The sequence below is a fragment of the Callospermophilus lateralis genome, chromosome 11 (genome assembly GCF_048772815.1).
Source record: "Callospermophilus lateralis isolate mCalLat2 chromosome 11, mCalLat2.hap1, whole genome shotgun sequence".
Lineage (NCBI taxonomy): Eukaryota > Metazoa > Chordata > Mammalia > Rodentia > Sciuridae > Callospermophilus > Callospermophilus lateralis.
Window position 1 is genome coordinate 13,041,449 of NC_135315.1, and position 15,897 is coordinate 13,057,345.

Here is a 15,897-nt window from a genome sequence, read left to right on the forward strand (position 1 = left end):
GTTAAAATATACATGTAATGGGAAGATCAGAAGAAGCAAGAATAACTGAGAATTTCCCCCAAATTAATGTCAAATACCAAACCACAGAACTGGGAAGCCCAGAGGAGATCAAGCAGCATCCATGCAACAAACCAGCGAAACACACCCTACCCCAACTGCAGGAAATCAAACAAAGAGTCCTGCAAGAAGCCAGAGGGGGGACACCTTACCTAAGAAAAGCAAAGGCAGGAAGCCAAGAGGATGGGGTGCAATATTTAAAGTGTTTGGGGGGGAATACCAATGTCAAATTCTATACCCTGAAAAACATCCTTCAGAAGAAAAATAAAGACTTTACATGGAGGGAATTTATTACCAATAGACCTGCCTTGCAAGAAATGTTAAGAGAGGTTCTTTAGAGAACGAAAATGATACAGGTCAGAAACGTGAACCTACACAGAGAAAAGAGATTCAGGGGAAGAGAAGGGAACATAAAATAAAAATTTTTATTTCTCCTTTCTTAATTGATCTAACAGATACCAGTTGTCCAACATTACATTAGTAATGGATTCTTTATACACATGCAGACCCCACGAACTGGTATAGTGTCATTTTTTAAATGAACTTGGATTCATTGTGAATGTGTACTGCAAAATCTAGGGCAACCACTAAAAAAAAAAAAAAAAAAGTAGTGTCACTTGCTGAGAGAGGAGAGAGAATAGAATACTCAAAACCACAAGAGGCGTAAAAAGAATAGGAGAAAAAACAGAAACAAAGAACAAAGGCAGCAAAAAAATCAATACACATGATCAACTGAATCAATAATCACTTTGAATATCAGTGATCCAAATGCACCAATCAAAAGACAGAGGTTGTCAGAGAGGATCAAAAAACCAAAACCTAATGGTGCAAAGTATTTTATTTATAAGAAACCCATTTTAACGATAGCGACATGTGTAGATCATAAGTAAATGGATACAGAAAGATACACTAGCACTAATCAAAAGAAAGCAGAAATCGCTATGTTAATTTTCAGAATTAACTTCAGAGCAAGGAAAGTTGTCGGGTTAACTTTTACTTACTGATTAAGGGATCATTCTTTAAGAAGACATAACAATCCTGTATGCACCTAACAACAGAGTGTCAAAATAAGTAGGCAAAAACTGATTAAGCTGCAAGGAGAAATAGATGAATCCACTATTAGAGTTGGAGCACTCCTCTGTTAGATCCAGCAGGGAGAAAGTGAGCACATGGTTGAACTCAACATCATTGTCAGTCACTGGATATAGTAGATGTCTGCAGACTGCTTTATCCAGCAATAGCCTGAGCAACCTTCTCAAGCTCCCATGGAACAAGATGCGGACCTCACTCTGGACCGTAAAACACACTCTAACAAATTTAAAAGGCTGGGAATCATACAGTGTCTGCTCTCCGACCACAGAAGAATTAAGCTTAAAATCAATAATAGAGCAATAACTGGAAAATCCCCAAATATTTGAAGAGTAAACAACATACTTCTAAATAATGCTTGAGTCAAAGAAATCTCAAGAAAAAGTTAAAAATATTTTGAAATAAATGAAATTGAAAGCACAACCTATCCAGTGTCACAGGAACCAGTGAAAGCAGTGCTTGGAAATTTCTAAGGTTGTATGCAAAACAGACAAGATCTAAAATCAACTCTCTAAGCTCCCACACTGGGAACCACAAAAATATGAGCTAGTTAAGTTCAAAGTAAGCAGAAGAGAAATATTTTTTTAAAATAGTGTAGAAATCAATGAAATGAAACACAAAATCAGTGGAGAAAATCGGCAAAAACTAAAACTTTAAATAAAAAGATCCATAAAAGTGATAAGCCTCTTATCAACCCAACAAAGAAAAAAAGAAACTACGAACATTCGGAAATGGAAGAGAGGCCATCACTACCAATCCCGTGGACATGAAAGGAAAATAAACAAGAACCGTGAACAACTCTGAGCCCAAATTTGATCACCTGGATGAAATGGACCAATTCCTCAAAAGACACAATCCACCAAAACTTCACCCAGAAAGAAATGGACCATCTAAAGTCACCTATGTCTGGTTTAGGTTTAGTTTGGGGTTTTTTTCTTTTTCTTTTTTCCTTTTTTTTTGGGGGGGGGTATTAGGGATTGAACCTAGGGCCCCTTAACCACTAAACCCTTTTTATTTTTTTATTTTGAGACAGGGTCTCTCTGAGTTGCTTAGGGTCCCTGTAAGTTGCTCTGGCTAGCTTTAAACTTGCTATTCTGCCTCAGCTCCCAAGTTGCTGGGTTTATAAGCATGTGCCACCATGCCTGGCGTGTTTTGAAAATCACATCAGTAATTAGTAACTTCCTAAAACAGAAGGCACCAGGCCCAGATGGGTTCACTGGTGAATCCTACCAAACAGTTAAGGAAGAAATTACACCAATCTCCTACAGCATGCTCTAGAAGACAAAGCAGATGGAATACGTTCTAGCTCACCCTAAGAAACCAGTGTTACCCTCATAGCAAAACCAAAGACCTTATAAGACAATGACAGACCATGCAAAAAACCTGCAACAGAATATTAGCAAATAGACCCCAATGGTGTATAAAAAGAATTAATTGCTAGTTGAAGCCAGCATTAATAATTCTTTGTGCCATTTGATCCACTTCTGATCTTTTCGGGGAGCAGCCTTGGGTAGCCTGATGATTGCTCTCCATTCTCATGGTGCAAAGTAAATAATCAAGAAGGAGGGAGAAGAGGTAGCTACTGTGAATACTTACAGCACCTTTTTTTTTTTCTTTTTTTCTTTATTGAGAGTTAAACCACTGAACTACATCCCCCGTCCTTTTTATTTTATTTTATTTTTTTAGTTTTTTTAAAAATTTTGAGATAGTGTCTCACTAAGTTGCTGAGGCTGGCCTCTAACCGGTGATTCTCCTGTCTCAGCCTCCTAAATCATAGGATTATAGGCATGCATCACCAAGCCCAGCACTTAAAGCACTTTTATTTATTACCAGTAGAGACATCATTTTCTATTATTGCCAATCCTCAGTAAAGCCATAATTTTTGTCTAAATAGAAAATATGTGGTTTGGACTCCAGACTTCCCAAGCTTTTCATCTTTGGTAATAGTCTTTATTCTTATATAACACATTTTTCCCCAAAGATTTCAAATATTACAGATATTTCTCACATGATATACTAGGATCCTTGATCTTAGAGAGCAGGTTTTTGCGTATTTTTCCATGTCACATCTGTCCCTCTAATTTGATGTGGAATCCCCAGTGTCTCGCGTCTTGGGGTACCAACCAGGCCACAGAAATAAAAAGTCAACCGTGAACAGTGAGAGCCAGTGACGGAGGGAGAGGCAGGATATTCTAACACCATGAGAAAAGAGTGAATCCTCAAGTTTTGCTTCTCTGCTAAAAATCAATTTAATTGCATGAGGAGGCAATTTTTTAAAATCTGTTCCCCATCCAGTGTCTGGCATAGAGCAGGCTAGTGTTTGCTTTGTTGGGACTTTCCAGGCACCAGAAAAATCATTGTAGACATTTGATACATATTTTTAACATTACTTCTCACACCAAAATGTTTTCTCTAGCCTCCTGGAAGCCAGGGTTGGTTTATTGTCTTGAGAACTTTCTCCTGCCTGCCTTGCCTGGGGCTGACTCTTATTTCTGCGTGAGTTATATATATGTATAGCCCACTCACCTGCACCTTTTCATATACACAATGCCATTTCATCCCTCACCACCCTGAGAACTGAAAGTCCAGTATCACAGCTGAGTAAATGGAAGCTCAGAGAGGTTAAGCAGCTCCCCCAAGGACACAGAGCTCCTAAGGGGCAGAGTTGACCTCCTGTAGTTGGGTTCAGGGCTCTCACCAGTGCGCTTCCTGTGGATGTTCTGGGCTTGGATATGCCACCCCAGTGGAGTTTGTTCAGAAGCATCTTGGCTGAGAGTTGCAGGTACCTGACCTCCACCCTTCTGCAGGGCTTTCTGTGTGTCACACTCTGGTCTCAGGCCTGATGCTGTGGAAGGGGACGCAGTCCAGGGAGCCTGAGGCCGGTCTTTTCCCAGTCTTGCCACTGTTCGACCCAGTAACGTCAAGCAAGCCACTTTGCCACTCTGAACCTCAGGCTCCTTTGCAAAACGCTGAGGTCCCCTCCATCCTTAGCAGCCCAGCAACCCCAAGGGCCCTTTCGATTTTGCCCTTGAGCGGTAGGTGGTGTCTGTGGAGTGTGGTTGGAGTGGATCCACTTGTTCCTCCAACATGACCTTCTAGTGTCTGCCTCTGCTGGGGCGGGCTGGGGGGAGTCCCAGCAAGGGATGCAGAAGTGCGTGGCCCACGTTCCTGAGCTCAGGTTCCCAGCTGTCCAAACAGAACACCCAGGACACAGGTCCACCCTCCTTCTTCCCAAATGGTGCCATTCAGACGTGCCAGACGGTGGTTTTGACCATGCACACAAAGAGCGCCTCTTGGGTCCTGTGTTCCATCCTTGAGAATTTCTGATGTTTTTCAGAACAACTGTAATTTTTCCTTCAAAATAAAATGTTATTCTTTCTGAGAAAAGGAGGGAATGTTCTTTGTTTCCCTGAGAGTAAAACGACTTGAACGAGGCCATGATTCTGTAATGACAGCGTTTGTGGTTTCAAGTAGAACATGAAACAAAGCGTGGAGTCCAGTGGAGGAGGGCCAGCAGGGACCTGTCAGGCTCACCCGATGGTCTCTCACGGGCCTTCAAGGCAGAGCCTTCAGAGCAAGTTCTGATGTGGGGCTGGCCTCCTGGTGGCTTCAGCAAGAGTCACCTTCCCCAGGCCAGCTCCTGCCAGGGACCCACACGGGGTCAAGGCTCTCAGTGTAGGAAAGTCCCAGCCCCGTCACTTAGTAGCCTTATGATCTGGAGCAAGCTGCTTGCTGTCTCACCCCATTCCCTCACCTTTGAAGAGGGCCTGGAAAGAATTAAAAGACCCCGGCCTCTGGTGAGTGCCGATGACAGCCATGTTGGTCACAGTTGTGGTTATTGCCAGTGGCATCTAAGACCCCCCCGTGCTGTCCCCCAGGCTCCCCAGGCCTGAGCTGTCAGAGGGCAGAAAGGTTCTGAAGCCCCAGCCTCCCTGGGAGGCCTTGGAGTGTGTGGCCTGGCAGAGGGTGAAGGCTGGGTGGCCTTGGAGCCGAGGCCATCCAGCAGCTGTGGGCCCTTGGCCTAGTGGGAGATGAGAGGCTGCCCCCGGTCCCTTTCATGCCCTGGTCCTTTGCCCAGGCTGGAAGAAAGCTCCTTCATGCCTCATTTTTACAAAACAGGCAGCCATTTGTCATATCCTGACATTCGCCCTGAGCAATTGGCTCATGTAAGTTTAATAATAATGATCGTGATGACAAATAGCACTAAAGCTAGATGACAGTGGCCCTGTCGGAGGTCTGTCTTCGAAGCCAAAGTTCAACCTCCCATGTGCTACGGGGAAGGCCGCCAACTCTGAGCCGTCTTGCCAAGCCTGCCCCTTCTCTTTGTCCGTCGCTCCACGGTGGGAAGCCCATTGCCATGGCAGCCCCTGGCCTGGGGCTTCAGGATATCACGTGGCCTGGGCTTTGCTGCAAACCCCCAATGTCCCACAAGGGCCAAAGACACCTGCACCCATCCCTACTGGGGACAGACCCAAGAGAATCTCATGAACTCTCCTGTGCTCTCTGAATCCTCAGCCCAAAGCTGGTGGCTCCCCAGGTCAATGAGAGGCTGAGAGCCGGAGAACCAGAGCAGGTTGTGGGTTGGTGAAACTCAGAGGGTCTAGACCAGCACTGCCCGATCAGAATGCAAGCCACAACTGCATTTAGCAGCCATGGTTTTAGAAAATTTAACCCAATATGTCTAAAAAATTAAATAAAAACTTATTAATGAGCCATTTTGCATTTTGTATACGGTCTTCAAAATCTGATATGTACTGATAAGTATTTTATCCTGAAAGCACATCCCAATGTGGACTAAATGGATTTCAAATGCTTTCTAATCGCATGTGGCTCATGGTCTCTATAATGGACCGGGTGACTCTGGGGAGCTCAAAAAGGACAGTAAGACCAGCATCCTAAATCATGTGTTGCTGAACATTTGTCTTCAAGTGGGGCTTTCTGGTACCGTTTTCCTTTTTCCCTGAGGTTTTGCTCAGTTAGACTTATTTATTTGTAGTAGCTGATCACTGAGGGAAAGATAAGCTTTACTGTAACAAGGGACATGCCAGGGTGTGGTGGCACCCTGCGCCCTAGACGTCAGGTCTCTGGGACCTCCCGTTTCATCTGGTGTGCAAAGCCAGAGTGATAGACTGTGAACTCCTCTGGGAAGAAATGCTCCAGCTGGATTCTAAATGCTGTCCTGTGATTACTGTTGAAAGCACTTTGGTGCTCAAGGTGACATTGCAGTCTCACTCCAGGGGCTGAGCAAGGTTCGATGGGGCTGATCAGGGCAGTCACTGGGGAAAGAGCCATTGGCCCTGGGCATGCTGCTTTTATGTCTTGGAGAAAGGAGAGGGTGGCATCCACAGGCGCCATGGGTGTTAATGCCGTAGAGAGAGAGCATGAGGAGCAAGTCAAAGCCACATTGGAGTCCCAGGGGTGGGGTGGGGAGGCTCTTCAGGTGGCCCTGGCCTTTAGGATTTGTGACTCACTCTAACCAGAAAGAGAGCTCCCTGCCCTTGCCTTCTGAGCTTTCCAAACTTGAGCATGGTTTCCACCACCCAGGCGCACAGTTGGTGAGACTGCTCAGATTTTTGCAGAATATAGAATATGGAATGAAGCAGAGCCCCGCCTCCCCAGCCCCCCGCCCTGTACTCTTCCTGACAGTTCCCATGGCAGCCCTGGTGCCCAACCCTGCATATATCAAAACTAAAACACTCTGGGACACCAAACAATAGAGATCGCAGGCACTGGCTTTCATGTGGTTCCAAGAATAAAGTTCATTGAAATGTAGTTAATTATAACAACTGAAATGATGGTTTCAAATCTCTTCACATTAATCTCCAAACCCTTTTGATTAATATTTTATTAATCCTAAAGGGATTGTATTTGGAAGCCATAAAGTGTGTCTTTAACACAAGTACGCTAACATGCAGAGCACCACCTCCTAGCTGAATGGCCTTGGACAGCTCCCTGGGCCGCATGAACCTCAGCCATTCTCACTTACACAATGGAAATAGCAATAATTTCTGCCCCATCAGATGACGTGAGAAAAAGGGTGTAGAGCATCTCTCATATCAGGTGCTCAGCAGGTGAACTTTATCTTTCAAAGACAACTCCTGCTGCTCTTCTCCTTGGTCGAGTCAGTTTGTAGAAAAGCTGAGATCTTGAGATTTGCTTACATGGAAGAAGCTTTATTATCAAGTGAGCAACTCTCATTGCCACAGTGACCCCTGAAATCTCAGTGGCTTCGCACCATGAATATTTATTTACTCCTGCTCACGCTTAGGGTGGTGCAGGTCAGGCGGCCCTCCTCCATCTCACAGCTAAGCCATCTAGAACACATGGTGTCCAGAATTCCAGGGTCAGGAGCAGGTGGGCGATTAACTGCCTTGACCTGGAAGTGAATCATCACTTCCTCTCACCATCCATTGGCCAGGAGTAGTTCCATGACCCCAAAGCAAAGAAGGCTGGGAAGCACAGGGGAGTACCTGGACTGTTTGGTGGGTTCTACCTGATGCTGGGTTTGGTCCCTCGATTCTAAGTTATCTCCTGACTTACTAATACAATAGCCGATTTCTTCAAACTCTTTCCACCTACTCGTTTTTAGGATTGGCCTAGGCTTAGCCTTGCCATGAGCCTAGGTTCTGTATCTCTGGAATTGAAGTGAAATTTTCCACCCCACTGGATTGGAGATGAGCAAAAATTTTCAGGATTTATCCAAGCCATTTTGGGTGGATTCTTTTCTTTGCTCACAGGTGCAGATTAAGTGTACGAAACTTGTACTAATTGGAGAATGAACAAGCAAACCTCATGCTGCCAATAATCTCAAGGAATGGCTTTATTTGTGTTGTCTTGAGGTAGGAATCCCACATATATATCAGTCTTGATCCTTTTTATACTGAGGTATCGAGGAACACAGAACTCAGTTCATTTAAAATAGACCCTTCCAAGTGACCATTATACCCCCGATCTTAATTTTCCTGTGGTTAATATTTCACTTTGGATGGATTTGTTGGAGAAGTATTTTAACAGCTAACCACTGAATGAAGTGCCCCCCACCACAGCTTTCTTCTTCAACTTTATTTTCTCCCAGGAACATCTTGAGAATCATACTGCCTATTGCAGTTTTTTCTCTCTGCAAAGAGTTGGCCAGGGGAAAGCCACATGTCCTACCTGGAACCACAGATGTATCTTTCTTTGATTGCATAAGTCAGATGCAGATCTGCAAAGACTGCACAGAGTTGGTTGTGTGAGACAAGAATTGTGTTTATGGAACCTGGTCACATTTCTCTTAGAGTATCCTTCTAGAGAACAGCACTAGCTGAGACATTGGGACCTGTGATACTTTAAAGGAAAAAGTTGGGGCTGGGCATAGTGGGTTACATGCCTGTAATCCTAGCTGCTTGGAAGGCTGAGGCAGAAGGCTCGCCAGTTCAAAGGCAGCTTCAGCAACTGAGTGCATCTTAGCAAGTCCCTGACTCAAAATAAAATATTAAAAAAGGGCTGGAGATGTGGCTCAGTGGTTAAGCACCCTTGGGTTCGATCCCTGGTGAAGGGGAAGGAGGAGGAGGAAGTTGGACTCCTTAATCCTTTGATTCAAGTTCTCTTCAAAACAGTTGGACTAATTATATATTTCCCACGAAGATTAAGGGAAGGGGTTTATAATTTGATCAAAATGTTAGTAGTTCTTTATGTTTTCATAGCACCCTATAGTTTTCAAGAGAAGTCTATTCCCATTCACTCATTGGATTATCCCTCCCCCAGTCCTTCTGAGACAGAAAGGTGAGCAGGGTTCCCGTGGTGGATGGTGGAATGCCTCCATTCTTGGGAGCACTTCACATCCGCTCAGCCGTACGTATTTCTGGAGGGCCCCACTTCTGTCAGGTATGTGCAGGAAAGTGAGGGCTCCCGTGGAAACAGATGTCAAGACAGGGAACAGATCCAAGTGTGTGCAAGGCCATTTGTCCCCTCATTCACTTATCCATTCATTAATCCACTCCTTCATTTATTCTCGAAACAAACAGTTCCTAAGCCTACGCTAGTGTCTCCCACGTAAAAATAGGACATAATGTTTAAAAGTGGAATGCCGGAACAGGAGATTTACACACTGGTCCTGACGCTTATTAACCTTGAGTTTTCAAAAAAATTTTTATCTGGGCAGTTGGGAGATTACATAGTCATTCTGTGCTTAGCCAGCCTTTATCATGGGTTCTGTGGGGGAAAGAGAAACCAGATTAGCTTGTGATTGCAGATGGTGTCAGGCTAGATCAGCTAAGCCTCCCGGCTGTCCACGTGTCTGACACAAAGACTCACTGGTAGTCCCTGTTAATGTCTTCTTCCTGATGAAATTAGAAAAGCGCCGTTTCAGTGTTGCTAACTCCAGGAAAGACTTGGGTAGGGGAGATGTCAGTACTGGGATGCTCGCTTTCACTTGTTCTGGCATGACTGGCTGCCCGGCTGGTACCCATCAGGAGGTGTGTTCTCATCAGGTGATCCAGCTGAACCCTGTAGGGCAGATTCCCAAGCAGCAAGGCTTCAATCCAAACCTTACTCTCTGACTTACTACTTGGGCGTACCCTCGAACAGCTTCCTTAATTTTTCTTAGCCTCAGCTTTTGTTTTGTTTTGTTTATTTTATTTGGAAGATAGGAATATATTATCCACCCCGTAGGGTTATCGAAGAATCAAAGGAGGTAGTGCCAACTAAGCACCCCTCCCATGAGGGGAAATACTGTGATCTCTGGAACCATGTTTATACTGAGGCATTTGCTAGATGCTGGGCTACAGGGATCAACATGGGTCCTACCTCCAGAGTATTTTTCATCTACCAGGGTAGAGCCTTTCAACAAATAACTGGGTATTCATTGCAATTCTGAGAAGTGTTGGAAAGGTGCAGACACAGTCCTGTGGAAGGGGAAGTGGACAAGAGCTTTATCTGTGGACTGGGGAAGGCTTCACGGGAGCCTCCCCAGGGGAAAAGGAAGAGGCCTGAGCTGGCTGTTTACTATGGGATGAAAGTGATTTCTGCAAACCAGTTTTAAAAGGATGAATTATTCATTAAATTAAGCTGGGGATAAAAGGTTAGCATTTGGGAGGAAATCTTATTCATACCGTGCTCCAATTTTCAGGTAGAATAAACTACTAAATGTAAAAAAGTAAATCCATAAAACAATTAGAAGAAATTATATTAAATATTATTTTACCAGTTTGGGAATTTCTACTACTTCGGGGTTGAATGTATACTAGAAAAGCTTGTGCGTTTCTGCTATTAAAAAGCTCATATTTCTGAAGATCCAAAGATATTATAAACAAAACACAAATAAATGATGAATTGCAAAACTGTTTGTAAAAATAGACAACAGAGGGTTGATGTCCTTAAGACATAAAGAGCTCTCGTTCATCAGTAAGAAAAACAAGTGTCCACATAATCTCAGTGAGAGGAGGGACATGGTCCTTTTTAGATTTTTATCCCTAGTATATTCTCCAAAAGAATGAATGAATGAATGAAGCAATCAATCATGATGGAAAATTGGGCAAAGTACACAGGCAGTCTAAGAAAAGACACGCAGGTGGCTAATTCCCATGTGAAAATGTGAAGTGACCAAAATGAAAATAAGAAGACCATTGAAATTTCACTTTCAGTCATCAAATGGGCCCATTTTGGAAACAATGACAGGACCCAATGTGGGTGAGGATTCAGGACACCGGCACCAGTTACTGCTGGTGGACTGTATGTGTGCTTCCACTCTCGAGTAATCTGGAAATGTGTTCTAGAAGTATTGCTTTGGGGTCCAGAACAGTTACTTTCACCCAACTATTCTATATATTGGAATTAGTCCCACAGGAAAAAAATCAGAGTTTTTGCAGAGATACTCGTGGTCTATTTTTCAAACTCTGATGATAGATAAGTAGATGGGCATAATCCTCATCTGTGAAAATGCATACACAGACGTACCATTCCTAGAAAAGAGATGGAAAGATTTTATGTGACAATAACATTATTAATGGGTAGTGAGACTCTAAGCAATTTTAGTTTCCTATATGAGGTTTATTTTTTTCCCCTTTTATTTTCTACTGAATGAGCCTTCATGGCTTGGCAAATTAAAAAATAAATAAGATGATCTTATAAAAGAATGATTCTACCTAATGAATGGGAACACGAAACTAGCATTGGGTAGGGATTTAAATTCAGCCCAACTAGTTTGAGAGGGCAGTTTGCCATTGTATCAAAAGACTAGAAAAAATATGCAGCTCCTTTGATGCAAGAGTTTCCTGTCTGGAAACGGGGATGACATATATCATCTTCAAGTAATAGATTACAGACTTTAATGTTGGTGGGTTTCATGTGCATGTTTATATTCTAGGTTTCCAGAAAAGAGGATACAGAAAATAACAAAGGTAGTAAAAGAAATTAAGGACTCCTCATGAGTTCCTACAGTTATCACTCTCTTGTCAAGAAGATAAGCTACAAAACTGCCAAGTCCGAACGTGTGCCCCCTTGTTGGTGTGCACACTTGGGCAAAGCCCAGTAAATATTAGTAATGCATTAAATATATGGGGGAGGGCTGACAAGCAGAAAGTTTTCTAATGTCCTAGGACATATAAGTAGACATTCTGGGCCATTAAAAAAAATATCCTAGAACATTTCAAAGTCAAAGTCATATATAATACGGCAGGATGGTTGTGCCAAGCGCCTTTAGTATAGCTTCACTTTGAATCCTGGGCGTGATTCCCGGGCCTGGATATCGTGGGCTTAGACACAGGGCCTCCCTCAGAGGTCATGAAGCCAGAGTTTTAATGTCACACCACACTTAGAAATTCAAAACAGCATCACTCCCTTCCCCCAAGGGGTGGTTAGAGAATTACTCTGCAGATTCTGGGACCCACAAGGTAGAGGAAGAGGAGAAGAAGCTGCCTGTGGACCCGACACTGACCGCTGCCCACACTTTGCCAATTCATTTAGTCCATTCCTCACTCTGAACATCTTTAACTGAAGCATTTTTTTTAAATCTCAAATGTCGTGTCACCCATGAATACTTCATTTCTCACACATTTCACCCATAAACACACTCATCTGTAATAGAAAAGGACACTTTTATTTAGACACCCTGCAATCACGCCACCTAACAAAGTCAGCAAGTCCCTGAACCTCTCACCTAATGTGCAGACCACGTCTTCATTTTTCTCAATTGTCTCAAGATTTCTCTTTTACAGTTGGTTGGTTTGAGTCAAAAAGTTTCAAATATTACACTGTTCGCCTCTTTAAAAATGTTCTAGATCGTGAATCACTCAATGGGCTGCCTGCCCATCTTTGCACCTCAACATGCAACACAAGGAAACCACAGTATCACTTCATTCTTCCTCTTCATATTCCTCCTCATCTGGTCACTTTCAGCAAAGCCCAGTTGCAGAGTCTGATCGTCTTACGTATCAGACCCCAGCTCGGAACCATCTCTCTTGTTTTCCAAAAATTAATTCCAACTCAGCGTCCCTACGTTTTCCACCAGCGAGGATTGTTAATTTACCTCGAGATGGTGCTGCAGCATCTCCACGTGGACTTGGGAGAGGAATCCCCAAAACAGGGCTTGGGCAGTGAATCATGGGGCCAGGGTTCTGCATGTGGCCCATTTGAAGGACCCTTGGTGTGGAAATCAGAGATGGGGATTACCCCCGTCATCTGCATGGACTGAGTATACCCATGCCTCTGCACTTGACTTCCTGCTCTCGTGGGGCTCTGTGATTTACCACCAAAAATAACCGATGTGTTTGTTCTCAGATAATCGCTTACCAGCCGTATGGGAAGTCCGTGGACTGGTGGGCCTATGGTGTGCTGCTGTATGAAATGCTGGCTGGCCAGGTAACGTGGAGCTACGGCCTCCTGTTTGTTTGTCCCCTGTGACCGCTTCAGCTCCGGGCACTGAGGGAGGGCCTGACAGTGGAGTGCCCTGGTGTGGGTCTGACTTCCCTATCCGAGTGAAACTCCCCCTTGAGAGTGCGTTGGGTGCACATGGAAATGATCTTCTATCTCCTGATAACAAAGACTCAAGTGCAGAGCTGCAGCCTGGGGTGCAGACCGTGTGGCTTCCCATCACGCCCAAAGCACCCTGCACGGTGATGACAGCAGCGGCCGCTGTAAGTTTCCAGTATCTCCCCATAAGGGTCAGGTTAGGGTTCCCCACAAGCTTGTCTGCACAGATCGCCCCCCTGGGGCCCACATGCGTAACTAGTGTGGTTATTTAAGGAAGAGGAAGGGTAAATAAGAGGAAGAATTTGATGGCTCCTCCCATCTCCCCGACTCCCCCTTGGCAGTCCACAGTGTCTGCACACGGATCCAGCGAGGTTGAACGTCCAGTTTAGCAAAGGCCAAGGAGACTTCTCTCGGGGTGTGGCTTGTATCAGAGAACCACGCACAGTGTCGCCTAAGGTGACGCTTTCTGTCCTAAGGTGACACTTTCTGATATGATGGCTTTCATGTCATATGGTTGGAGTGAGTCACCCTGGCTGCTTTGGAAACAGCCCACCTCCAGATCTCAGTGGTAACACACTCATTCTTGGCCTTGAACTGGGGGTGGGGGTAGGGGTGACACTGACCCACATGGTCACTCAAGGACCAGCTTGCTTTTATCCCTGAGTGCCACCAACTCACAGGACCTCAGATTCCTCCAGGGAATTCTCCCCTGTGCATTGCTATGAATTACTCCCTGTAGCAAGAGAATGGGCAGAAATAGGCTGAGTGACGGAGCTGCCCCCAAAGAAGTCTTTGTTTCTGGACGGGGTTGTAGCCCAGTGGTACAGCACTGGCTTGGCATGCACAGGGCTTGGGTTAGAACCCAGCTCTGCAGTAAGAGGGAAGGAAGGAAGGAGGGAGAGAGGGAGGGACTCTTCTGACATGCTGCGTCTGTGAACTCATTTATTCATTGACTAAATGCTTACTGTGTGTTCAGTGACGACAGAGAATGAGACAGACAACAATCCTTACATCAGCGTGCAGTTTAGAGAAGGACAGACAATAGACTAGTTAGATGAAGAACATACGTGGTATGTTGGTGATAAGAGAAATAGTAATGAGGCAGGAAAAGAAGATAAAGTATGAGCAAAGGTTGAAATTCCAGCTAGAATAGACCAAAGGAAGTGAAAGTGAGACCATGGTTGGAGGAAGAGCTTTCCAGCAGCGAGAATAGCAAGTGCAAAGGCCCTGAGGTGGGAGTGCGTATGGCTGTGTTGAAAGGCAGGGAAGCCACCAGTGTGGTGAGAGCAGGAGCAGAAGGCTGAGGTTGGAGAAGAAATCATTGGTATGTGAGCAAGGAGGTCATTGCTAGGCCACTCTGGGGTGGAAAGCCACTGACATCTCCTCCATATCTCTGTCATTTTGTCTCAAATCTCTTAGATACTGATAAAGTCTTTAGATATTGAGAGATATAAGGTACAGGCCTACATTTGCTCATTCTTTTTCAATGGTGTGAAGACTTGATTGACATCAAAAGAGTGGCTTGTTTATTTGTTTAGATTTCCCCCCTCAATCAAAGCCTGTTCTTAGGCCAAATTTCTTGGTGTCTGAGAACAGAAAAAAAAAAAAAAAAAAAAGCCAGTTATACATACATAACCACCGTCCGTGAGACAGCGGCTACAAATACAAGCGTCTGCACCTGAAGTTCCTTCTCCTCTAAAATTTGGACAATACAATTGGACCCTGAATTACCAGTCTCCCAGGAGCCACACTGTTCACGAAGACACAAGAGGCCAAGTTCCCATCCTTGATCCCATTTGAGCGTTGGACCTTTGAGCCCAGAAAACAAACCCTGCTTTCATTAAGAGTCTCATTTGCAAAGGACCAGTGAAGCAGCAGAGCGGAACCCTAGGCGGGCTGCCAAGGGCACTCCACGGGCCGTAACGTGAGTCAACTCTTGGCCCACAGGAGGGAGTTCAGATCGCAGCCCTGCAGCCGAGCCCTACCCCTCAGTCCCACGCCTGCCTGCTTCTTCTCCAGGCCTTCCTGGGGTCTCATTTTCTAGGGGAGAACTCAGGGAGTACCCCACCCGGAAGGAGGTCCCCTTTGGGGGACACACTGAAGTCCTGCCTGCCTCCAAGTCCTCCTTTGAAGGGGTCCTGGCCTGGCCCACGCCTCCTGCAGAGCCCTGGGCTCTTGCTCCCCACACCTAGTGGTTCCGTAAACCTGTGGCGTGTTTCCATTATTTCCCTTCCCAGACTCAGAGATAATTAGCCTGCCTTGTGCGCATCCCTTGAAGTTCTTCATAATCTCTGTTGAAAATGGTGATTTTTTTTCTTTTTCTTTTTCTTTTTTTTTTTTTTTTTTGCAAAAATGACACATCATCTCGCCTTCGGTGCAGAGGCAGGCGCAGATAACAGCCTTTGTTCTCCAAGTCCTCACCTCTCCCGCTGGGTAGCGTTCAGGGACCCTCCATCAGCCTCCTTGCAGAGTGCTCAATGCAAATTTAAGTGAATTTCTGGTTTGTGATTCAGCCCAGAAAAGATGACGAAGGTTCCTCGGGTATAGCCGCCCAGCACCTCAGACCTGCGGGAACCTCAGAGACCTGGCGAAGAGAATAGATGCAGCCATTGGAAAGGAAGATTCATGATGAAGTTGTTGGCAGGGCTGTGGTCTGAATTTGTTCTCCTTCACCACAGAGGGCTGAAGATGAGCAGAAAAAATAGTTTATTGCAAATTTCTTCTCATTTAGTTTATTTATTGTCAGCAGCCGAGGGGGCCTTTAAGTATAAACAGCCTCAGTCTTTATTCAGTTCCTGGGTT

The 15,897-nt window shown here is 44.9% G+C and overlaps 1 protein-coding gene across 1 annotated transcript in view; it reads left to right on the plus strand.

Moving 5' to 3' along the window:
* Positions 1-15,897, plus strand: part of Prkca (protein kinase C alpha) — a 392,576-nt gene that overhangs the window by 351,590 nt on the left and 25,089 nt on the right. Inside the window, exon 14 of the mRNA XM_076869171.2 lies at positions 12,904-12,984. Coding sequence (XP_076725286.1) covers positions 12,904-12,984 — 81 coding nt within the window. The remainder of the gene's footprint in view (positions 1-12,903; positions 12,985-15,897) is intronic.